Source organism: Glandiceps talaboti, chromosome 5, assembly GCF_964340395.1.
Source record: "Glandiceps talaboti chromosome 5, keGlaTala1.1, whole genome shotgun sequence".
In the NCBI taxonomy this organism is placed as follows: domain Eukaryota; kingdom Metazoa; phylum Hemichordata; class Enteropneusta; family Spengelidae; genus Glandiceps; species Glandiceps talaboti.
Genome location: NC_135553.1, coordinates 15,157,053 through 15,184,723, shown reverse-complemented (window position 1 = coordinate 15,184,723; position 27,671 = coordinate 15,157,053). Strand labels below are relative to the sequence as shown.

Here is a 27,671-nt window from a genome sequence, read left to right as displayed (position 1 = left end):
AAAAATACAATCTTCAAATTCACTTTAAGTTTCAGTATTGGTGAGCTTAGTTTCCGAGAAAGAAGATACAGTAATCACCGTTTTCTTGTTGGTGCAGGTAATTCAATAAATCATCTACATGTTTATAGGCCATTCTAGAATGTGTTCAAAGTTCTCTTGTCACTGGGATTCTCCGTGATGCCTACTTCCGGTTGATGACGTCATGGGCGTGGTATCGCTAGCTTTCATCATGGCGGACAAACTGTTCACATGTTGTTTGACGCCTGATGAACTTGAACAACGACAACAAAGTATGAGGATCGACCGTATATTAGCCAAAGAGAAGTCACTACATCGGAGACTTGTCAAGATTCTTTTACTGGGTGCTGGTGAGAGTGGTAAGAGCACTTTTCTGAAACAAATGCGAATTATTCACGGTCAGAAATTCACCGAGGAAGACTTACGAGAATATCGAACTGTTATCTACAGTAACATTGTAAAAGGAACCAAGGTCCTTGTCGATGCCCGAGATAAATTACACATACCGTGGGGAAATAACGAAAATGAACAACATGGAGAGGCGATAATGAAATACGACAGTGGCGTGAAATTAGATGTGACAACATTTCCCAAATACGTGCCACACATCAAAGCTTTATGGGCTGATAAAGGCATTCAAGACGCTTTTGATCGGAGAAATGAGTACCAGTTGGTAAGTACGCACCGTACCGCAGTACTTAATGGCCACTTAGCAGCTTTGTTTTAATTACGTTTACTAATCCAAATAATTAGGAAGAATATCGATTTATATCCGTGGTTCAGTATTGTTGTTTTAATGTGACGCTGGTTTGACCCAAAATGAGTCAACCTGGGGTCACTGATAAACAACCCCCTATCACTTTCTGCAACTGAGTGCAAGTACACAAGTCATACACCCAGAAGGATATTTTTTTCATGCCTATCATAAAATTCAACACGTTCTTTTCAAAGGCAGCATATTTCAAGGGATATTAGTATTTTGTACTTGGAATTTTTGTGAATTGATCACCTAAAGTTGTTGTTTAAATAAAATATTGATTGTGACCTCCCAAGAAGACTTGTGTGGGGGTCATAGGTCAACAATGCCAAACCCTTAGTTCTTTAAACAGTGATATATGGAAACAAGACAGTACAGTGCTTGTCTTTCCGCACCTGTTATTTTTGAAATTGAAAAATAGTTTTTGTTGAGTTATCTCTAGACATTGACCTACATACATGTGTTGAAAGGGGTCATGATATGTGACAAAAGATATCCAGTTGATTACACGAATGGACAGGCCTGGCTTTCAATTTACAATTAGAACTATAAAATTGGCTGCCACTGTTCAGTTGGTGAAGAGGTCAGAGTTCACAGCACTGGTGAAAATCAGTTGTCATAATTAGACATGGTAGCTCTATGTACATCATTATGTTGTATGGGAATGTCATCGTTGAGTTGCAAGAATCCTAAGACTCCATCTTTGAAGGCAGCTGTTAGGATCAAAATAGAAACTTATCACAGCAAGTTATTATTTAATACCAACATTTTTCTCAGATTCAAGGTCAAGCATGTAGAAGAAGTGGCAGAGCTAAATAGATAATACAAAAAATGTATTTGCCTTCAAGTGAAAATTCATCTGTGTATGTAAACCTTTGTCACTGGTTGTGCCAAATTAAACTTTTGTTACAAATACAAATTTGAAAACAATAGCTGATATTATTGACTGCACTATTCTATTCAGTGTTTTGTTAACATTGAGCCAGTATTCAGAATAATGCAGTAAAAATGTACTGCTATCAAAACTAAAGAGTTAGGGCTGAGTTAGGGTTAAGTCAGGGATAGATGAGAATAGGGATGTGATTAGATCCAAACTTATAAATACTATGGTAACTGTTATGTACTTACCCTAAGATTACTAATGATGTGGTAATTATTCTACCCTTGCCCTAAGAGTATAAAAGTTGTGGTAACTGGTCTACGCTTACCCTAAGATTGCTAATGTTATGATAACGGTTCTACACTTACCATGAGATTACCAATGTTATGGTAACTGTTACACACTTACCCTGAGATTGCTAATATTATGGTAACTGTTATACACTTACCATAAGATTACCAATGTTATGGTAACTGTTACACACTTACCCTGAGATTACTAATGTTATGGTAACTGTTATACACTTACCATGAGATTACCAATGTTATGGTAACTGTTACACACTTACCCTGAGATTACCAATGTTATGGTAACTGTTATACACTTACCATGAGATTACTAATATTATGGTAACTGTTATACACTTACCATGAGATTACCAATGTTATGGTAACTGTTATACACTTACCCTGAGATTACTAATATTATGGTAACTGTTATACACTTACCATGAGATTACTAATATTATGGTAACTGTTATACACTTACCATGAGATTACTAATGTTATGGTAACTTATACACTTACCATGAGATTACTAATATTATGGTAACTGTTATACACTTACCCTGAGATTGCTAATATTATGGTAACTGTTATACACTTACCATGAGATTACTAATGTTATGGTAACTGTTATACACTTACCATGAGATTATTAATATTATGGTAACTGTTAAACACTTACCATGAGATTACTAATATTATGGTAACTGTTATACACTTACCATGAGATTACTAATATTATGGTAACTGTTATACACTTACCATGTGATTACCAATGTTATGGTAACTGTTATACACTTACCCTGAGATTATTAATATTATGGTAACTGTTACACACTTACCATGAGATTATTAATATTATGGTAACTGTTAAACACTTACCATGAGATTATTAATATTATGGTAACTGTTATACACTTACCATGAGATTATTAATATTATGGTAACTGTTACACACTTACCATGAGATTATTAATATTATGGTAACTGTTACACACTTACCATGAGATTATTAATATTATGGTAACTGTTATACACTTACCATGAGATTATTAATATTATGGTAACTGTTAAACACTTACCATGAGATTACTAATATTATGGTAACTGTTATACACTTACCATGAGATTACTAATATTATGGTAACTGTTATACACTTACCATGAGATTACTAATGTTATGGTAACTGTTATACACTTACCATGAGATTATTAATATTATGGTAACTGTTACACACTTACCATGAGATTATTAATATTATGGTAACTGTTATACACTTACCCTGAGATTACTAATGTTATGGTAACTGTTATACACTTACCATGAGATTACCAATATTATGGTAACTGTTATACACTTACCCTGAGATTACTAATATTATGGTAACTGTTATACACTTACCATGAGATTACCAATGTTATGGTAACTGTTATACACTTACCATGAGATTACTAATATTATGGTAACTGTTATACACTTACCATGAGATTACTAATATTATGGTAACTGTTATACACTTACCATGAGATTACTAATATTATGGTAACTGTTATACACTTACCATGAGATTACTAATATTATGGTAACTGTTATACACTTACCATGAGATTACCAATATTATGATTATGGTAACCGTTACACACTTATCCTAAGACTATTAACATTGTGTCAACGTTTAACAGAGATTGGGTTTCTCCTTTTTGTCTGATATCGTCTTTGATGAATTGAAATAGTGTAGATATAACGTGATATCCTTTCTACCAGAATAGTCCTCATCATCAAGCTATACACTTGTCAGTTTGTTATAAAGAACATTCCTGTCTGTCAATTTAATATAACAGAAGTCATCTCTCTTAAAAACAAATGTGGTATGGTATTGAAACCAGATAGTTTATGATAGCAGTAGCACATCAGAAGTCTCTACTTTGTCATAAACGTGGTAGCAGTAAAGGATAGGTTCGCACAATGTTGCACCATAGACAGTACTGTCTATGGTTGCACAAGCTCAATAAACGAACTTTGTTCATTTAGTACTATAAAACCACCTCCCCCATAAATGAATGTTCAGAAGTGCAACATTGACACGTTTGTATATGATGTAAACCATGATGAAAATTGTAGTGGTTATACCACTACAATCGCTTAACTCAAAATGACCCCACCCCCAAACGAACAAAGTTCATTTATTGAGCTTGTGTGACATTGTGCGATCATCCCTAACTCACTAGGAGAAGTGTGTTTCTATGAAAACACAGGTATAATGTACAGTAATTGTCTTGTCATGAATTTATGACGCACCATAAAATGGCAGTATTACATATGTACCAGTAATTACTTGCACCAGTGCCAGTCACGAGTGTAAATACTCAGGGCACGCATGATGCTTGTGGTGTTTTCTGTTGCACAGCCACAGAAAACAACCCAAGCACTGATACAGATACCCTGAGTATGCCACAAGCAGTCATGCATCATTCATACTACAATGTATAGGGTTTTATCGTATGGAATGTGATTCTGTGACAACATTGTGGCATGTTCAACCTGCCTTACTCTCTAGTGCCAAAACAGCTAGAATGAAGCTCAAAATCTGCTGCCATGACAACACAACAGCAATATCTAGAAATTAGATCTCTGCTTAGCTCCTATGATAGTAACATACATAGCAATAGTTACTATCATCAATTATAGATGGATGAAATTGGAAGAATGAATGAATGAGAAATGACTGGTTTTCCAACAGACTTCTCTCTTGCTCGTACATTTTTTCTAATTAAAAACAGAAATTGACTACCTCAGTCCTGATTCATCTATATATATGTACATGTGCAATGTATTTACTCCATAAAGAAAGTGTCATTTACTATCTACATCATCATCCATAATCCATTTATCTTTGATTTATAGCAGTTAATTGAATAAATGACAGCTACATTTGTACATGACCAATTAACAGATACACGTACTCTAAATTAAGTCTCCAATAACATTCAACAATTCTAAAATATCAGGTGATAACCCCATTAATTGCAATGATGGGTGTGTGTCTGGGTGGGTGGGTGGGTGGTTAAAGTGTGATTATTTACCAAACAGTCATACTTATTATGCAAGAAGTGGTACAGTGTATCTTGTTTGGATTTCCCTGCACTGTCCGCATATATAAATGAAAAATATTCATTTGATCTTGCCAATAGCTACATGTGACATTGATAACACACATTTGCATAATCCCAATGCGGATATACATGTACACTGCTGTACATGTACTGTAGGGAACACCACTCCAGGAAATAAAGGCATTTTTATAAACTTGGGGTTCTTGAGAGTCATTTTAAAATTTCACATCCCTTATATTACACGTGATTGCCAAGAAAAAATATCAAATCCTAAATGCTTTCAAATAATATAATCTGAATATTTATGTTCAGCTAATGCATATTCATATATGTTGAATCCCATGATGCAGTGTGTGCTCAAGGCAAGGAGCTGATCTTGAAACAATAACTGAAGAATAAGTTCAGCTCAATACATGTAGTAGCCAGGATTGGAAATATGGCCAAGAGAACCTGGTTGATTTGAGTTTTATTTGTATTGTCAAAATTTCATGCTGTATCTATTGTTCGTTAAGTTTAATTGATCAATTAATTGTTACAAATCAATCATCTGATGGGGAATAATTACACTTTCTTTACTGGAAATAATTTTGTCTTCTGCCATCTGTTATAGTTAAGAGTTGAATTGAAATAAATACAATCTGTGTCTTTATGACAAGTGACCATATGTTTTCTATGAACCTCTCCATCATTATGATATTACAATATTACAACATGTACATGTAAGGAGTAAAGAGAAATATGGCAATGGCATTATTCACCATGCATGATGTAATAAGGTGTAGCAGTTGTTGAAATCAACTAGTGTGTTGGTATTATTAAATCTTTATTACGGACTCTGAAGTGCAGAGAATAACAAAAAGTACATCACAAAACAACTTGCCTATAATATTACAGATATTGAGACAAATCACAATGATATGATGTACATGTATATTGGGGACAGATCTGTGTATCATGCATTTAAACCACTGTATCAATAACATCACCTTTTCCTTAAACAACAACAGTTTCACTCATGTCAAACTTATACCTGTATTATTATAATACATGGTAAGGCTTACATGTACATATTTTCAAGAATTCAATGTGATATGGCTCATTTTTTCCTAAGTATTCAGTGTGATATGTCATACATATTTCCAAGACTTCAATATGATAAGCCTTACAGATTTCCAAGAATTCAATGTGATATGGCATACAGATTTTCAAGAATTCAATGTGATATGGCTCAAATATTTCGTGGAATTCAATGGGATATGGGTGATAAATTTCCAAGAATTCAATGTGATATGGATCATATATTTCCAAGAATTCAATGTGATATGTCTGCCACTCACGATATTATATATTTATACTCACATAGTGTGTATTTCCATGGCCCACATATTTCCAAGGAGTCAATGCAGCTTGTGATATGGCTCACATATTGCCAAGAATGCAGTATGATGTTCTTTGATAATATAACATCTTTGCTAATCGTATAATACCTCACCATATACACAAACAAACAATCAAACAAACACACACACAGAGGAGAAATGGTTTATACATTTGTGTGCATTCAATGTGATAATCTGGTATGGCAGTTTTATTTGCCGTGCAGCTTTGAGCTTGCAAGCAACCATGACACTGACTGTTTATTGTCCAAACTGTTTACTTTGCCTTAAAAGTTACATGTTAAATACTAACTTCCAGTCATCTTTTGGTTAGTCTAGTTCTAAACTGGTACAGTATTACGTATAAAAAAAACTTCATTACTTTTCCAGTCTGGTCAAGGTAGTTACGAAAGGTTTTAAATTGTGGTGCTCCCCTGTAGTGAGAGAAGTGCAAAGGGTGCATGTCAGTAGTAATCCATCACAAACTGACAGGCCATTGTCATCGGACAGCACTGATCTGCAACTGTCAACCAGTACTCCACCTTCAGTCTGAAACTAAAATCACGTGGGGACGCAACGACGTCATCATGTTTATATGAACATGGTTGGGGGGAGCACAGGAATATGTGGTCAAACAACTGCCTTGACTAGACTGGAAAAGTAATGGATGTAATACTGTACCAGTTTAGAACTAGACTATTAGTAGAATTGTCCAGATCTCATATCGTAAATTTTCAGTACAAGTCAATCAGAACATGATATAATGTGTATGGAAAATAGTTTGACATTGAATGGAATCTATATTTTATATTAGAAGGAAGGTGGATCAGAGCTACATGGTAAATTTTCATATAGCAAATACATTGTTATGTTTAATTGATAAAGATGGAACCTACTATTCTATAATAAGACATGTTGACCCCTTTGATTATCAGTAATTTTATAGAACAAAGACCAAATACCATCAATGACAGGGATTTTACTGGTGAACCCAAGGTATGGTCTGGTGACAACCATCCCCCTGAGTAGTGCGTGCAAACCCCTCAGCATGTACACAATACATGCCATTATATAGAGAGATGGCAATGCACTTGAAACCGACAATAGAACTCTATTAAGGCCTGGAGAGAATGAGGATAGGAATGCCCAATATTTCAGTTTAGGAATGCTCAAAAGAAAAGTCAATATTTCAGTTATTTGTCATGTGGTGACATGTACTTGCATTGGTGTCCATCTCATGACAAGTCAAGTATTTGAAGATACACCTACATGTGTACCTGACTGATAGCTATTGGAATGGTGAGGAGTCACCTTTGAGTGTATGGGCTTACTTTCATTCAGTCATAAATTACATACAATTGAAAGCTATACATTTGTTGTACAAGTGCTCACCGGTATATATAGGGTGATGAAATCCATGGACAATGACCATAAAAAGTTATAAAATTTCCATAGTGAAATAGTACATTGTGTATTCTATTACATTTTCAACAAAAGAAAGAGTGAAACACTAAATATTAGACTATACTGTATTATTAATCTAAGGCATGGTGGAAAACCCAGAATTCATCATGTGTGATGGATCGGTGCCATATACATGTATAAATACTTATGAAATTAACATAAATTATGCATCTATTGATAAACCATACATGTACTTGTTGGCCATAAACTATAGTGTTTGTAATAAGTATATTTAATTGAATAGAAGCAATTAAAATCATACAATGAAGGTTCATGTAGGATACTTGTAATGATGCATTATGTAACCATAAAGTGGGCATATGATCATATCATTACCCAATTGTTATCCAAAATATCATTTCATTAACACAAACCAGTAGTGGCCCATTTTGCCCTTTGACCCCTGAAGTATCTTAAATGGGGCAGATAATCATACAATATTGATTATTGATGACTATTGGATGTATGAAATTAATGAACAGTACTTTACAAGGCTTGAATTTAACTTCTATGCTTGGTAGTCAGATTCAGCCAATACAATGAAACTATTCGACTGCAGTTTCTATTGGTTTCCATTGGTCTAATGGACTACCACCTTGTTTAGTTGTATATATGTCATGATTGGACTAATTTGGTTGTCTAGATACAATATATAGTGCCCTGGACTACTGCTAATTTGGTAGTCTACATGTAGATGCAGTGTTTAGTGCCCTGGACTACTGCTAATTTGGTAGTCTACATGTAGATGCAGTGTTTAGTGCCCTGGACTACTGCTAATTTGGTAGTCTACATGTAGATGCAGTGTTTAGTGCCCTGGACTACTGCTAATTTGGTAGTCTAGATGCAGTGTTTAGTGCCCTGTACTACTGCTAATTTGGTAGTCTACATGTAGATGCAGTGTTTAGTGCCCTGGACTACTGCTAATTTGGTAGTCTACATGTAGATGCAGTGTTTAGTGCCCTGAACTACTGCTAATTTGGTAGTCTACATGTAGATGCAGTGTTTAGTGCCCTGGACTTACTGCTAATTTGGTAGTCTACATGTAGATGCAGTGTTTAGTGCCCTGGACTACTGCTAATTTGGTAGTCTACATGTAGATGCAGTGTAGAGTTTAGTGCCCTGGACTTACTGCTAATTTGGTAGTCTAGATGCAGTGTTTAGTGCCCTGGACTACTGCTTATAATTTGGTAGTCTGGCTACAGTGTTTAGTAGTTTATGTGCCCTGTACTACTGATAATTTGGTAGTCTAGGTAAAATGTTTAGTGGTCTATGTGCCCTTGACTACTGCAAAACGTGATTCCTGTTTTATAAGTGTAGTGTTACATATTGTATCTGTTACAACATAAAAACAACAGTCTAATTGTAATAGCTTCTTGTTGTCTAAAACTAATAACATACATTATATTAGGGAACACCCAGGGTTGATTAGTCCATAGACCTTACACATGTAGGGTGTTTCATGATGTGACACATTGATGAAGGAAAGTGAGTGAAACTGCATGAGTACTGTAAATGAATGTATATTTAGTCTGGTGTCACCCACTCAGTTGACAAGACACAAAAACAACTCAGTTTATCAGCATTGTGGCATTGTGTATACATACGTGGTGGTGATTCATGCGGTTATGTTTTATGAAGACCAAAGTTCTTATTATTCATACCCTGCTGCTTGTACTTATGCCTACATGCACAGTACATACTGTGTAAGGTGACCAATACAATGCCAGGAGAATCATTGCGGTCTGTTGACTTACAAATTACTGTGTTTCATTCAACAACCCAAACTGCTGCTTTTGATGTAGTAATGGTTTCTATGTGGTCTTCAACCCAAATCTGAAGCAGCAGTGTTTTCTCTGCAATCTTCAACCCAACCTTCTGCTGCTGTGCACTATTAAATCAGTGTACATGTGTACCCCAGGATGTATACATGTACAGTGTTTTCTTTGCAGTCTACCCAAAGGTACTGCAGCTGTTCAGTACTGGTCAGGTTGCCTATATCAATGTTTTCTCTGCAGTGTTGAGAGTGACAGGGTCTATTATATTATTTATCTATAAAGTCACACAAGTCAACATACATGCAAATTAACTATGCAAAGTCTCAGCTGTCCTATTGAAGACAGTGTCTTTTGGAGGGAGAAATCTGAGGCACTAAATAAACCATTTCAATTTGACCTATATAATCTGAAAACCAAGTGTAACTCCATGTACTGTATAGAGTCAGGTAAAGAAACAATCAGGAATCAACTTGGAATCTAAATGCCAAATGTAACTAAGTGCCGTAATCCACAGCTTTTTTTTAGACACACTGCCAAGAGGAAGAAGCTCTGGTTTGCGAGAATGAGGTACTGCAAGGATTCTAGGGAAAACAAGAAACACTGGCATACATTGGATAAATTTGATATACATGTACATGTACATAAATGACATGCAATAGCTGTGCTTTAACTGCATTAGTTTGGATTTAACCTAGAATCCAGGCAATTTTGAATTTTGAATTTTGATTTCCCCTTTCGAATTTAAACCCCCCATTCCACATGGCAAGTAACAAATTTAAACTCCCATTCCACGTGGGGAAATAACACATTTAAACCCCCATTCCACATGGGGAAATAACAAATTTAAATCCCCATCTGAATGGATTCCTGGTTAGTTTGGATTAAAAGGAGAGACTTAGTAATTCAGGCTCAAAAATCTCTGTAAATATTTAGCTTGACATACAAAAAATGTACATCTGAACAAGGAGAGAAATTCTGATGAGCAGACAACTGCAACTTCCCATAAAAAAGGTCATTAGATCTTAGTTGTCTAACTGGTGTTTGAAAAGTAACCAGGTTAGAGCAGTTGTCATTATCATTGACTATTAAATTGTAAAGAGAAGCCATTCCTTGTGTAAAAACTGTAAATAGAAACACAGAAAGTGGTAATCGTGAATGTTGTTATTGTATATTTGAATTACAGGACAGGAACTTCAACTATTTCCCTTTGACTCATTCAGCGGTATTAATATTTTATTTATACTTTCATAGCAAACAAAGAAATGCATATATCGGAATGAATAGCACAACCCAACGTTGCCATGTTCTCTTAAATAGTAATGAAATGGCTACTCACAGAATCAAATAAATTCTTGGAAGTGAATTCCAAATTTTCACCGACATCTCGTCAGCATCATCAGGGGTGTACTACAATGGGTTATTGTCACTCCTGACCATGCTGACGAGACGTTGACGGAAATTTGTGATTCACTTTCAAGAATTTTTTTGACAGTGAGTAGAAATTTCATTACTAAGTATGAACCCAGAGTCCATGATTCATTATCGCATGTTTTCTTTAGTTTATGTATTGAGGTCATCAGAAGGCAAGTATGTATGTATGTCATTTCAGTAGACAGCGACTGGTATTCTAGATTTTATTACAGGCTATGAACTGGGTCATCAACTCTCCTCAGCTGTAAATGTGTTATTATGCAGTCTTCTGGTGAACATTCCCTGTTTTAGCTGTAAATGTGTTGTTATGCAATCTTCTGGTGAACATTCCCTGTTATAGCTGTAAATGTGTTGTTATGCAATCTTCTGGTGAACACTCCCTGTTGTAGCTGTGTTGTCAGGATATTGCTATGTTTTTGTGTACAGACATAGGCCATTGCAATATTTATGATTATGTAAAAATATATAGGTCAGACATTACAAGTTTTGTGTACATACACATGTCTGGTAGACAACTGCTGTGTGCATACATGTATGTGATCCAGATCCAGCCCAAATTAAACTGATCCAGATCAAGTTAATCCGCATTTAATCCAATTTCCATCCATATTAAAAAATTGAAAAATGGATTTTATTCGAATTACATAAGCGTACATGTACCTGTTCACACTTGTACCAGATTCGATTTGGATTATTCATTATTAAACTAATTCCCTTGAGTATGCGCCTGTCCACATGAGGCCTAACTCAGTAACTGATCATGATCTGATTATAATTACTTTGATCCGGATGAAAACCACTACCGGAGTAGGCTTCAATCCAGATCAGTTAATTCAAATTAGGTACGGATTACCCACAACTATGGCCAAGTAAATTGCATTGGAACGGGATCTGATTTAGTAGTATGGACACATTTATTGATAATTGAGTTGTGTTTACCTTGACATCAGACTCATAGCCACCCCCTAGTCAACTGGCTGCTGTTATTGACCTTCTGATCTTTTGTTAGACACAGAGATTCTCCATAAGCTGACAATGTACAAATGTAACACGTACCTGTGGGCAGAACAATTTATTTGATAGTGTAATAAAGTACATTGTGACATTGAAAGACCTTAATTCCTACATGTTTGTGAAAGGGTGGGGTTTGTTGTGTTTAAATGAGATCATGTTTTAAGTCTTATTCTTTCTTGCATAATAAAACCCTTAATAATAGCAAAAAGAAAAGAGCCTGGATTGTGAAGGCGTCACAGGGCATGTCACAACTTAGAACAGGACAGCCTTGATTGTGAAGGCATCACAGGGCATGTCACAACTTAGAACAGGACAGCCTAGATTGTGAAGGCATCACAGGGCATGTCAGATTTGAGAACAGGACAGCCTGAATTGTGAAAGCTGAGAGTAGAATTTTAGATGCTTGTCACATACCCATACTATACATGTACATACAGATCACATTGTGAATTGTCTACATACATTGACCATTGCTGTACGTCAGGGTCTGGGTGTGGTCACATGTATAGTCCCAATTAGTTATACTGAGTATACATGAACACTGTATAATTTACCGTAACAAGCATTGTTGGCATGGACACAATCTGTGTTGGAACCCTTGGTGTGTCCCTGGTGATAATGTTACTGTGAATGTCTTATTTACAAATTCAAGGAAGTATATCAGTGAAAATGGAATATAATTACAAACATACTCGGTATGTCTGGAAGTTAAGGAAGTGTGTGGATGAAAATGGAATATTGTACATGTATAAATGAACGTACATTATACATGTACATGTATGCGTGGAAAATTGGAATATTGTTATTTTGTTATTATATATAATATATATATATATATATATATAGTTTTGGTAGTACTGGAACTCTTTCTTGGTTGTAACTCGGAGTTTCACGCATGGTGCGATCATCAGACACTCTCTGTGTCTGATGATCGCACCATGCGTGAAACTCCGAGTTACAACCAAGAAAGAGTTCCAGTACTACCAAAACTATTACGCTCTGCCACTGCGGTATAGAGCACTGTCTTAGCAGATTGATACTCACCGAGTTATATATATATATATATATATATATATATATATATATATATATATATATATATATATATATATATATATATATATATATATATATATATATATATATATATATATATATATATATATATATATATATATATATATATATATATATATATATATATATATATATAATCTAGACTCTGAGACTCTGTTACAGCTCCTACTGACTTCACTAAATTGTCTTACTTGCAAATTACATGTAACAGTTTAATTAGTGCAATCTCCTACTAGTATGTGTTCCTTCTTCATCTGTTTACATACCGTGGTATATGACAATCCACTCAACATGGGTGTGCAAACTGGTGAAGCTCACTACATGTAGCTTTGCCAGTTCAACCACAATGTCAAGTGAAGGAATGAGAATTTCTATTAAAGCAATGTTGTTCTAATGTTTACTCTCCAGTTTACACTGCAGTGCTCCTTTAAATACCTGTGACCTTGACCAGGCAAATCTATTAACATGTAGCTTGGATGTCTTGTTTTCACATGACCTTGACATAACTATTGTATGAATTGAAGATAACTGATTAATTTAGTTATTACTGACAGTACACTATGAAGACTCGTGAGTCCCATACCTTACATATGGGTCAATATAATGTTATTGTCTGATACAGGTTTTAGTTTCTGATGAAAGCATTTATGTAACCTTGTACACGTATTTGATATATGCAAACACCCAGGGTACTGTATTTGACATAACCATAGCTGCAGGGGTAGTGTATTTGACATACTGTGTAGTACATGTAGCCATAGATGCAGGGGTACACATATTTTATATATCCAAACACGGGCCGAGGGGTACACATATTTAATACATCCAAACACCAAGGGGTACATGTATTTGATACATCCAAACACCCAGGGGTACATGTATTTGATATAACCATAGATGCAGGGTACATGTATTTGACAACCATAGATCAGGGGTACATTTACATTAGCATACCAGTACATGTATTTGACATCTTTATAGACCTAGGGGTACAATGTACATGTATTTGACATCTTTAGAGACCTGCATGTAAGGGTACATACATATACATGTATTTGACATTACAATGGACCTAAGGGTGTGTGGCATAACCATTGACCTACTAATGCATATGACATAATCATAGACCTAGGGGTACATGTATTACAGAGTTTTAATATCGATGTCCTTTGGTACATTATTGTCAACATATTTACTGATTGATTCTTGGAACCATGAACAATATATTGTCAACATATTTACAGTTTTAGTTTGTGTCTGTATGAGCTTGTTGCAGATAATCTCAAATGTAGTGATGTGAAGCTATATTTGTGATGTACGTTTACACTACGTGTTGTGAGTGTGGTTTCATCTGGTGGAAGTAGTGTCACTCCCATTTCCAACAATTACCCTGTCACAATGGTATCTCAGTTGAATGAAAGCCATACTCCCAAACACAATGAAAGTGAGCATTTAAAAAAAAACCAACAGGCTACAATGAATGAACCATTTATAGACAAAAACACAATAAAGGCAACCAATTTAGATTAGTAATTTGTCTAAATATAGCCAACATTATGTAAAAACCCGTCCATTTTATTCACAAGTTGCAATGATAACCATAACTGGCCGCCTTCAATTAATGAACAATGTTGCTATGATTTATACTGACAATGTTACTTCTTGAAGACATGTTCTGTGTGATCGTTAGAATTTTATGACCGCAGATGTGAAATGTGTTTCGTTGACCTCTGACCTCTCACAGTCACAAAGTCAATATATACAATTCAAAACTTAGATATATGATTCAATGATTTATTGTTGAACTACCAGCAGAATGGTATAATCCAAACATTTAGTAGATATCAGCGTACGATACAATAATTGTTTTCTCTCAGTGTTCTCCCCAGGAACAAATGTCAGGGCAGTTACTAATTTGCATAATGATCTACATTGTACATGAGTTATTTTCAACTTTATTGGACCAAGGGCAAGTTTTAAGCTACACCTGTTATGAGCTGTATGTATGTATGTGTGTGTGTGTGTGTGTGTGTGTGTGTGTGTGTAGGTAGGTAGGTATGCATGCGTGCGTGCGTGCGTGCATGCATGCATGCATGCATGCATGCATGTATGTATGTATGTATGTATGTATGTATGTATGTACCATATGTACTTTAACCACTGGCGAGTACAAAGGTTACACCACTTGCCTCTTACCACTACGGTCGGGGTTCGAACTGCATTCAGGGTTTGATTAAATTTACCATGCTGTAAGAAGAAGAGCGTTGTGAGTTTGACTCTACCAAATAATGCAGGTTTCCCCAAGTATTTCGGTTTCCTCCTGAATTAACACTGAACCCATGAGGGATGGCCCTCACTGGACTTCTTGGGATACAAGTGTTTATATACTATAAGAACTATCCAGTATAAATAAAGATTATTATTAAATGATAAAAATAACTCTTTTATTCCACATTGTCAGTCAGTAAAAAAGAAAGCCTGAGTCATCAGAACTGGTCTCATTTATCTACTACTACACACAGCGTAAGTAGACTTTGAAAATGTAGATGTACATAACTGCAAGCATTGTAATCACTTTATAGCAGAGAAGTTACAACATCAGCTGTTGTAATGGTTTTGGTGTGTAACATCTGAAAGTTAGCTTACGAGGGAGAACCAGAATTTATGCAGTCATAGCACACACATTCTAGCTACATATTACATTGAGTATAAACTAGATACTAGTAACAGTGGCATTTATAACACTGTTGAATAAATTGATACTTAAAAAGTCTTATTAAGGTACTTGCTAATAAAATGGAATTACATGTACATGTACACCCTAATTCACAGGGTGTCGCGTTACCTATTACTAGCAGAAGAATTGTAAAGACTAATCTCTAGTGCAAGTGCCACACTGACACCTACAGGCTATGCTGTCCACTAACACTGCAGTTAGTCCTCGTAACTTACAAGCATGGAATTGTATTGCATTGAGCTGAGGCAGTGTCATAAAAAAACTGATCCAATTGATTTAACACCAAACGTATACAGGGGGTATTAAATCAAGGCAAATTAGAACTTTGTGCTGCGTACAAAGTATTCATTTATTCCTTTGACAAAGAAACGTTACCTCAGTAGGATAGTATGTGTGAATGTTTTAGTGACACTTTAAATCATAGACACTGTCATTTGCAATGTATTGCAAGTGTTTACATCCATTCAAGTTTAGATTATCAATACAGTGTATAGATAGGCTGTAATAGTGTACATTACATCTATATTCCTGTGTAAAGTTCCTCCTAGCCAGTCATGCCAGACAGTACATCTATCATATCAGATTGCACCAATAATTTTTGCTGTTTGAGTATCAACATCTCTATTAATAGAAAGTACATATGGTGTCCTAATCCTGTGTTGTAATGTTATACGAACCCTACTGAGTCACTGAGATTTCCTTATATTATTGTCTTCTTTCAGCCATATATTCTACATGTATAAGATATCATTGTTATTATTTCTTTTATGTCAGATGTCCCATAAAAAATATAAAAACATACACAAAGAAAAAGACAGACAGAATAATATTCAACTAGCAACTATCTTGTACTGTACATGAAAATCCTATAATTTCTCCAAAAAGTTTGAACAAAAATATGCATCAGAGTCAATGCAGATTCAAATTAAAGTATTGTTACTCTCTACAATATGTCTGTTAAATGTATACAGCAAACTTAATATACATCTTAAAGGGGTTCAAGCCTAGTTTACATTTGTATATGGTTTGTTGGTGTAGTTGTTGCTGTATATTAAGTAAAAGATACCCGATGTATTCTAATTAGTGAGAAGGGTGATATAACCATCACTTACAATAAGGAACTTGCAATCCAGACTGAGCATGCTCAGACGCAAAGGACTATGGGATTATATGTGGTTATCGTAATATCTTATCTGGAGCTACCAATGAAATAAATGCTCCCACACTGGTCAAGCTAAATATGAATTGATCATTCATGGTTATAAACAATGTGACAATATTGTTTACAATACTAATTGATTAGTATTTATCATTACATTTCCCATGATGCAACATTCAACATGGCGGGTTTGCAAGTTCCCTATTGGTAGAACTCAAACCTGGTATTTGGGAGTAACACCTATAATTTATTATACATACATTAACATGTTGAGGAAACTGCTAGTATATCGCATGTGCTAACGATGCTAGAATACAATTTCAATGCTGTCAAATTGATAGCTAGTTATGATTTTATGCAAATATTATCACTTGAGTCAAATAGCTTACACAGTCACGTTGTGCCACTTTTAAATGAAGCAATAGACATCCTTAGTTTTACTAAACCAGCAAAGATATGCTTCTAATTTGATTTAGTCACAATCATTGCCACTAGGGTAAAAATAAAGTTTTATTTAAAAATCAAGCCATATCATCCTATGAGGGGTGGGGGGGGGGGGATTCAGACATTTTCTCTACATATTTTATATGACGATGATTTTGATAATATAGTCTGTATCTATAGAATAGCGTGTAAACATCCAGAGATAAATTATCACATACACAGACATGTAACACACTGTTGAGGTAGCTGTCATTAATGAGTCAATTGACATTGCATCCTGGGTTTGTAGACACTGTTTATATGGTGTACTGGATGGAGCTTCCATAGTGTTCAGGGGTAAACAGTTCCATGCAGGGTTTATTCTTGACAGGAAAGAATGTTGGTATGAATGTGTTATTGACAGACTTGTTGATAACATTTGATGTAGGGAGTTGTAGACAAATGTGTGGTTGTGGATGAACTGATACAATTGATACATTTGTCGACTGCAACTGTTTACATGTATTCATTTCATGAAGATGACACTTTCTGTACAATTTATAGTTGTTTAAGGCTTTTAGAAGTATAAACATTACTGAAAGGTCATGTCATCAGGCAAGGAGTTTTGTAGTAAGTAAATACTTTATTGAGATCCAAATGACTATTTGGTTAACAATCACCATGTAATTATCACTAATAGTTCTTAAAACAAATGAAACTAATTAAAGTGAATTTACACTAAATGGCCTTTCCTGTATTGCCAGTACATTGTCTTCTCCACAGTCTATATATATATGTATTCTCTCCAGTAATGGTAGCCTGTTTATAGCGTAGAATCCAGGCGAATGGAGATTTTGAATTTTGATAAGTGATTGATGGGGAAATAATGAAATCCCCATTCATATGGATTCCAGGCTAGACTGTTCACTGTGCTGTTGAGATACATCATTAGCTGGTCATACCTCCTAGCCCTCAGTATTGTTACAAGATACATCATTAGCTGGTCGTACCTCCTAGCCCTCATATTGTTACAAGGACTTGTAGGTACATGTATGACCAGCTAATGATGTAGCTACATGTAAACAGCACAGTGAACAGGCTACAGTAAAGGTTATATATTGTGTTCTCTCTATTACATGTGGTAGCTGATTTCAGTCAATTTCGTGATCAACTACATGTACATTACAGAAACAACAAACATACACACCACTTCAGTTTGTTGACACTTTTATTAAAATAAACCATGCCAATTAAAGTAATTATTACTATCAACATACCTGACACTGAAGTGGTTTTAAAACCACCATTGATGTATAGCCAGTATAAATTAATAGACAACATTGAACCAACTGTAATATACATTGGTTGTACAAACTCCATTGTCCTTTTTTTTGCTGTCATGCCAGAAGAGCAATGTATTCTGGGATGATTCAGCAATGATCACCCTCCCTAGATTTCAGCAATAATCGTAAATCAGTGTATCTTATCATTAATCACTGAATCAGTGTATCTTATGATCAGATGACAGTGAGCTATGGTGTACTACTAGTAGCCCTGTTTGATTTCAGGTGTGTCCTACAGATGCAATGCTTGTCATGTTATTTCCAGTACTTCATCATACATGTAGTACATCTAATATTGAATGAGTGTGACAATCACTGAAAATGTCATATGAAAACTAATCACCCAAAATGTCATGTCACTTTGTCTTGTAAATTGTTCTAGGTCGATAGTTACTTGTCTTTATACTGATGTATTATTTTGTGTCTATTTTACTTCAGGGAGACTCTGTGAAATACTTCCTGGATGAGGTAGATCGTGTTGGACAACCGGTAAGTTATTCTACATGGCATCTTACACGGACTGAATCAGTATCAATTGATAGAGATAAGAACTGTGGAATGTTTGATGTAGATTACGCCCTCAAGGTAAAATCTCCCTGAAAATCAAAGTTCCTCAAATCCCTCTAAACCTTTCCACATGATAGCTATTCAGTCTGTCGTCCTTTTGAAATAATAAATTTAAAAGAAGTTTATGTTGTGGTAGTTTCTAATGTACACCGTGACGACGCACCCTCATGTATCAGCCAACCTCTTTCCCAGGTGCTGGCTAATGAGGGTGGAGCAACTCAGCATGTAATACAGTCTTTTGTATTGGCTAAGAAGTTGAATTAGAAATATAGTTGAAAAATCTTACTTCTTACATATGTAAAATATCTAAAGACATACATGCATTATTTCATTTCAGAATTTTACTCCAACCAATGCAGATATTCTACACTCTCGTAAAGCAACAAAGGGAATTGTGGAACACAACCTGGACATCAAGGGAATCCCTTTCAAGTTTGTGGATGTCGGAGGGCAAAGGTCACAGCGACAGAAGTGGTTCATGTGTTTTGAAGGAGTAACGTCTATACTATTTCTAGTGTCTTCAAGTGAATTTGATCAAGTATTAATGGAAGATAGAGTCACCAACCGATTAGAAGAATCATGTAATATCTTTGAAACGATTGTCAATAACAAGTCATTTGCCAATGTTTCAATCATACTCTTCCTAAACAAAACAGACTTGTTAGAGGACAAGGTGAAAGCTGTTAACATAAGGGACTACTTCAGCTCATTTCAAGGCAACCCACAAGACACAACCGATGTACAAAACTTTATCCTTAACATGTTTGACTCAAGAAGAAGAGAACGTACAAAGCCATTGTTCCATCATTTTACAACGGCAATAGACACGGAAAATATCAAATTTGTGTTCCAAGCCGTCAAAGATACAATCCTACAAGACAACTTGAAGTCACTCATGCTGCAGTGAGCGTACTGCTGCTGTACATCTCTACCAGTAGCAGAGAGATGGTTACCTGAAGTAAGAATTGGGCTGTATGTTTTACCTGAAGTACAAATTCAGCTGTATGTTTACTAGTGCACCGTTCTCACTGCATTTGATTCCATGGCACAATCCTACATATTTTTCCAGACACTGGCAACTCCGGAAAAAAAAGATAGAGTAATCGGGATAACAATTTACTAATACTAGTCCTTGCTGAGTAGTTTCGTGTAATCATACAAACATTGATTTCTTTTTACAACACAAAAAGAAGAAAATATCAAGTCACCCACAGTCACCAAATTTCTTGAAATTCTCAGCACCTGCAGTAGTATTTTACAGCGTGTTGGAGGATCAAAAATGGAACGAGAAGGTTGACTTATTCTCACATGCACCTATAGTAATGCATGTGGAGCAGAAGTCATGATGTCAACCAAGATATCGAATGATCATTTTTTTATGACATACCTGGGTGGTAAAATTCTATTTTAGGTAACAAAAAATGAAGGAATATAGATTATCGGTAATGGAAAGCAGTCATTCACATTCCTTCAATTTCACAATTACGTTGGTTGAAAGCCACAGCTGTTGTAAAATCATGCACCTGTTATAAGCAGTGTGCCCTCTACATGATAGCCAAATTTTGTTGTTGTCAGTCAAAATGAGAAAAACTGGGATTTCTTGTGAGTCACCACATAGTAAGAGATGGGGACACCAAATTTTGGTACGTCACTAGAAATTATGTGCGTCAGTGGCACTTCAAATTAGCTTAGAGGGCACACTGGTTATAGGTATTTTGCCTTAAAAAAGTGGACTAGTAATTCATACAAAACTGACCAAACTATTGAAAAGTGATATCTTAACCTGTCAGGAATTGAATTTTAGTTAAGTTATCTTGTGGTGGTGTAGAAGTGCTAAAAAAAAGTATTGGCATAAACTCAATTTTGTCCTGATATTTCTATGTACTAAATATTTACACTTTGCTTAAAAAGAATAACTTTGACACGATTATAAGCTGTACACACAACATTCATACACTCCTGAAAAACTCTCAAATATTCTAGAATTTTGAACGCCCTTCTGGAAAAACTTGATATAACGACAACTTTGAGGAAAATAGTTTTATGAAATGATCTGGTGTACAAATTGTATAATTCACGTTGGCTAATATTAAAGTTCACCAGATATTGTAAGAAATCAAACGGTGGTCAAATGGCGAGATTTACAAAAAATAATATAATAATATTCACCCCTAAAAACCCATAGAAAACGAATTTCTTGAATATGAGTGCTATTAAACTGGTTTATACTGGTTTAAACTGGTATGAACCCAGATTTGCTGACAACAAAAGTGACTCACTATACAGAAAACTATATAAAAATACATATTTAAACAATTCGATATTGTCAATTATTACAGTAACTGTGGCATAATGAGATTTGGCTTCCAATCAATATAGAGATAAGATTTTAAGATATTGTCCATTTAAATTATGATTTTACAATCAGTCTGATTTTAAACAAATATGGGGAGCCTGCATGATGTAATGAACTTGGTGAGAGGGGTCAACAGATGACCTTACAGATATGAACTATAGTAAACGTACAAATAAATCAATAATTCCAGGGTAACATGTTCTTTTTGTAACAAATATTTTCAGACCAAGTGAGTCAGTTTTGCTTTGGAAACAAAGTCTGTTGAGTTGTTTTTAGCTGTTGCTGTTGAGAATGATATTTCAACTATATATTTCAGTCTAAGTCTTGTCACTGCAGTAGTATTCCATTTGATAACAAGAAAATACTTATTTGATGTTTAAAAGCCATAATTACACAGGGGACAGGATTTAACTTATATTTGGCAAATAGTACAGTATGTAGGAGAGCTCTATGTTTACACTCAACTGGTCATGTCAAGAGGAAGGACAGTTAGTAAAGCTAGTTCTAAAATATGGGTGTATACATGCTGAACAAATGTAGAATATGTTGAGGATAAAGTAAGGACATTCCTTTGGGTGTTGTAACTCAAGAAAATATCAGTACACATCCATAACACTTAGTGTACATACAGATATGAAATCTAACGGTAGTATGTGTGGCCATAAGGCTAGTAATTAAGGTAGAATGTGCCTCAGGATCAATCTCCTTGAAAATCAAATTTTTGAAAATCTCTTCAAACTTTGGAAGCTCGCTGCTGGTCTTTTTGAAATAATATAAAAAAATTGGGGTCCGCCATCTTATTTTTATACAAATTGTCAATCTTTTATTGCAGCACCAACACAATATTTGGCGGCCATATTGGATTTTTAAAAAGATGGGTATAATTTTGTTATCACTTTGACCTCTATTCCAAAAGTTCACATGGTGACCCCTGATTATTTTTCTTGATTTGAAGTGAGAATGGGTTGCAGTTTTCTTGAACAAAGTAACAGCAAAAGTTCAAAGAGTTTATTTCCGAGGTGCATTCTGCATTAAAGACTCGTCAGTGACTGAAACAATAAACTTGTCTTCACAACAGTATAATGAATATTGTCCTTGAAATGAAATTGAACTTGAACTGAAATGTTTTAATTAAGAAAAAAACGAATCGGAATTGTTGGTAACTATATCATTGCTTGAATTTGATACATACAGAAATGTACTATAGAAATTTGCTGCTCTTGTAAGATTGGGAAATGTTTTTAAAATTCGATAGTATAAACTGAACATTCAACACTGACACATTAAATGTAGTAGTATCACATAGCCGAGTTAATTCTACTCAACCAACACTGATAAATACACAATTATTAAAACAAGAAACCACCATATTTGAATGGATTAGCTACACATGGTAACTTTGAAGACAACTTTTATTTAGATACTGACATTGAAATATTTGTAACTATTTTTACCAGAAATTAGTGTGTAGTTATTCAAAATTTTTTTTTTTTTTTTTTGGTTTAAATATGAACAGCACAGAGACATTACCTTAAGTGATTTTTAATGACCTCATAGATAGTTGTCAAGGTTAGCAACACGGCCAGTTAAGTTTGTAAATTTGTATATTAATTGTTTTGAAACTCAGCAAATTTTGAAAGTATTTCTAATGAATTTATATTTTAGAGGCTGCAACTACCTTTGTAGGGTGACAGCACTTGAGATGAGGGATTGTGTCAGATAAAATGGGTGGATTTGCCTATTATTTTTATAATGACACTCTGATAGTAGTGTCAGATAACATGGAAATTGTTAGCCAGTGAAGTATATATGAGAACAGAGAGTCTTTGAAAACCTCAGCTAAGTGACCTTTGAACCGTTCTCATCACCAATTTATAAGAGATGTGACCTTTCACCCTTTCTCATCACCAATAAGCTATCTGGGGCATGTTCGGTAGCCAAAACGTTCTGTCATTATTTGGCCAGGGCGCCCTGGCCCTGTTTCGAATCGCATTATACATGTTGCGCTTGAAAAACAAAAGATGACAATTAGTCGTTCGGGAACAAAACTTTTTCGAAATGTCCACGGGTGTTTTGTCTACCGAACACTCCCCTGGATAGTGTATAGATGTAACATTCTGTTAGCCCATGTCATGGTGTGGTGTGGTTGTTTCAATCACAGAAATAGTAGATTTGTCAACATTTTATTAGTTACTGTTAATAATTCTCCATTGATTTCAAATAGTTAATATTTTACCATCTACTGTCAGTAATTCTCCATTGATTTCTGTGTCCAATTTAATGAAACATCTTCCACAATATTGGCACAAATTGCTCCTGGATTCCATACCCACTAACTCTGTCAGATGATCAACATAAGTAACATCCCTATATAGTGAAGAAAGTTGGAGTCACACAGCATAACAACAGGATCCAGCCATCACAAAGGAAACTTTTTTTTATTGATTCAATCGTGACTCTCCAAGCAATATCACAGTATCTAAGCAGATGGAATTGTTACTACAAATAAACAGCATTTAGTCTAGTTTTGAATACTGCATAATCATTAGCCGATTTTTTTTCAAAGTGCATGTTGGATGAGACAACACCATCAACATCATACAGCAAGCTGTGTCTTTGGTGATGAGATATTTCTAGGGTCACAGGAATTTGCATCTTCGTAAACCACAGCCTCTTTTACGGCACTGTCATGGAAGAAATAACAGCTCTGGTATGTGAGAATGAGGAACTTGTCTGTGCAAGTGATATTGGTGAAATTGACCGTATTTTGATTATGTGTATTGGTGAAATTAACACAGGATGGCTAAATCATGGACAATCACCATTTCATTTTGTCAAACATATTTCCCTCTCTGAAAAATACATTGACCACACTTAAAGAAGCTTTGTGCTTTTTTATCAACTTCTAAATTGTGTCATTACTCATTGTTTTAATCTGATGTGTGAGTAGGGGTGGGAGGTGTGGGTGGATGGGGGTTACACAAACTGTACACCAGCAGCTATTTATGAAACACATGTCAAAGTCTTTAGATTCTAGATTTATAGCTAAATTTTGTAGAGTTACAGCAAAACTTGTGCCTTGAACATTGTTCTTAGTCATATAAGAATCTAATACGTGGACAGAACCTTTTCTTGGTGCATAGGTGGATTCAATCTGATTAAAATCCGATGTAGTGTACATGTCACAATTTCTTTTGGCTGTTACGTTTACTGAAGTTTGCTCTTTTGTGAGCGCTCGTTACATACATTGAACACAATACCATAGGTTTTCCCAATGTCAGATGTATTGTCAGATGTATGTAATGAGCGCTCACACAAAAACAAACGACAGTTAATGTAACAGCCAAAAAGAAATTGCGATGTGTACACTATATCGGATTTTAATCAGATTGAGATGGATTTTGGTGAGGAGTTGATAGTGGACCACAATTAGAATTTTTTTTTGTCAAGATGCACTACCTATTTTATTATAAAGTTCCCCTTCTGTCTATTTATTGAGTACCAGTACATAACAGTGAATGACATGTGAATATGTACAACTGTCGACCTAGTCTGACGAAGTTTAATTTCTTCCAAAAACAAACATGAAATGATGCCATGAGAGGACTTAAATGCTAAGTTCAAGTATGGAGATTGGAAGAACTGACAAGAAACAGAAACATCAGAAAGATATTCAGATGAATTTGGGACATTGATTGATTTTGTATTGAAATTGTCTTTGTGAAATCCAAGAGTGTTGATATGATATATTTAAAAGTGATATAATATAACCTCAACCAGGAAATGACATGTAAAATTTATAGTTCACCATTCCTGTCCTATGCTGTCTTCTGAGTACCGTATTTACACAATTTGTACAAATCACACACTCTTGCTGAATATTTTGTATAAGAATGAACACACACTGAGGGTTTCACATTAAGTTTTACTGTGCCATATTTTTGTTGGAACTGCAGTCCTTGTTATCTTTGTATATTTAGAGGGACTGTGTTTGAGATGTGGTACTTCTATTTGAGAACTTACTTACTCATCTTGAGTAATAAAGGCTTTCTGAGTAGAATAGAAAACTAGTAAACATTACAAACCACCCAATTGGGTATTGAGTTGTTGATGACAGCCAATCAGATTGAGGTATCCAATTTAACACTGAGTTGTTGTTGACAGCCAGTCAGAATGATCGAGGCATCCAGTTTGGCATTGAGTTGTCGATTGCAGCCAATCAGGTTAGCTATTTGGTTTGTATGAAAATACATCACTGTGTGTGAATAGACTTCAAGGTATGGAGACATACTTCTAATGCAGTCAGAATATCTTGCATTATTCAAAATCTGACTGACTTACATGACATTCTGTAGTTTTTGCACTGAATAGACCTTCATATGTATGCTTTCAACAGTGTAGAGTGAATCTGGTTATTTCAATAATCTGTGGCTATATGATGACTTGAGGCTACATGTAGGTGTTGACTTTCAAATCTGGTGACAGTTTCCAACAACCAGGGAAGTTTAATTTTATAGATACAAGTCTAGCCTAGCTATCATGCAGAGAAGTTAACAACAGTGCACGTCAGTAGTAATCCATCAGACATTGACAGACGTTTGTAATTGGTTTATGTTTGTTTACATCCTACCTGTATCTTCCATTTTGAAAATAAGTCACGGATGCCAATGTGGTCTCTAACTAAACCACTAGTGAGTAGAGGTGTAAATCGTATAGGAACTAGACTAGTAATGTGTGGACACGATAACATCATCGGTTTATATTAACGCTGCAGTTGCATGAATTGCTGTTGGTGGTGATGTAAAATTCAAAACAGAAAGTTATCCTAAAAATGGATTTCCTTGGTCGTTGGAAATGATTGCCAGATTCAAAAGCCAATGACTAGTTTGTAATATAAAAATGTGATGATGACACCACCAGCATAAACATAGGCAGTGGTCTTCCTCAACATGGTCTAACTACCGATAGTTATGGTCTATCTACCGATAATTATGGTCTATCTACCGATAGTTATGGTCTATCTACTATCTACCGATAGTTATGGTCTATCTACTATCTACCGATAGTTATGGTCTATCTACTATCTACTGATAGTTATATCTGCAGACCTCCCTCTTACTGGAGTTTAAAAAAACACTACATTTCAAAGCAGTGTAATGTCAAAAATTTTTATCAAAACAGTCACCCAACTTCAGAGATGTTATTTTTAGCTTCTAGATGTCTAAAACTGTATTTTTAAGAAGGTGTACATTTCCTGACTCATCTTCAACCAGTGAAATTTTAGTCCTAACACTTTTAAATGCCTTATCAGCAGTATATATTTATAGTTATTTTTGAAAGTGCCATGGTGAGGAAACCGCTTCGTTTCTCATTCAACATTGTTCAGTGATAGGCTAGATAAGTTTGCTGTATCTCAGGATTAGATTGTGTAGTTTGTACACCCATTTAGATTCCACATTTACCGTTGGTAATGTTTGATGAAGTTAAGTTAAGGCTATGTTCAGCGTATACTGAAATATGTTGTTTACACTGTATTACTCTTAAGTCTACCACATATTCCAAATTTTTTTTTTCGCAAATCCAAAACTTCCTTTTTTTACTGTTTTAATTGTAATCTGTGAATTCTTTACAGAGTCCAGGAGTTGTTATTTATACACACTGTATAATTTTAGCCATTTCAGATATTTTTGTACTGTGTATTTCACAGTGTCATATTGTAACCCTGTGGTTGTGTTGCTTCCAACTAGAAATAAATTATCACTTTTCTGGTCATTGTACACGTTTTTGTGATCATTTGTAGTGTGAGTGGGAATGATGGTGCTTGTTTTGTGCTTATGTGTAGTTATGCTTGCAGATCTCACACCTTCATTTTCACCTAAACTGAGGTTCAGTAGTG

General features: G+C 35.1%; 1 protein-coding gene across 1 annotated transcript; it reads left to right on the top strand.

Moving 5' to 3' along the window:
* Positions 1-204: 204 nt before the first annotated feature.
* LOC144435573 (guanine nucleotide-binding protein subunit alpha-12-like) lies at positions 205-27,552 on the top strand. The gene is made up of 3 exons (XM_078124158.1): positions 205-691; positions 19,291-19,341; positions 19,757-27,552. Exons 1-3 carry the CDS (start codon positions 230-232, stop codon positions 20,324-20,326), a joined length of 1,083 nt encoding a protein of 360 aa, XP_077980284.1. The 5' UTR covers positions 205-229; the 3' UTR covers positions 20,327-27,552.
* The last annotated feature ends 119 nt before the right edge of the window (positions 27,553-27,671 follow it).

Excerpts from the sequence above, each read along its gene's own strand:
- LOC144435573 (XM_078124158.1), top strand. The coding sequence starts at position 230 with ATGGCGGACAAACTGTTCACATGTTGTTTGACGCCTGATGAACTTGAA. Across the intron at positions 692-19,290 it reads GGAGAAATGAGTACCAGTTG|GGAGACTCTGTGAAATACTT; the intron begins GTAAGTACGCAC and ends ATTTTACTTCAG. Across the intron at positions 19,342-19,756 it reads TAGATCGTGTTGGACAACCG|AATTTTACTCCAACCAATGC; the intron begins GTAAGTTATTCT and ends ATTTCATTTCAG.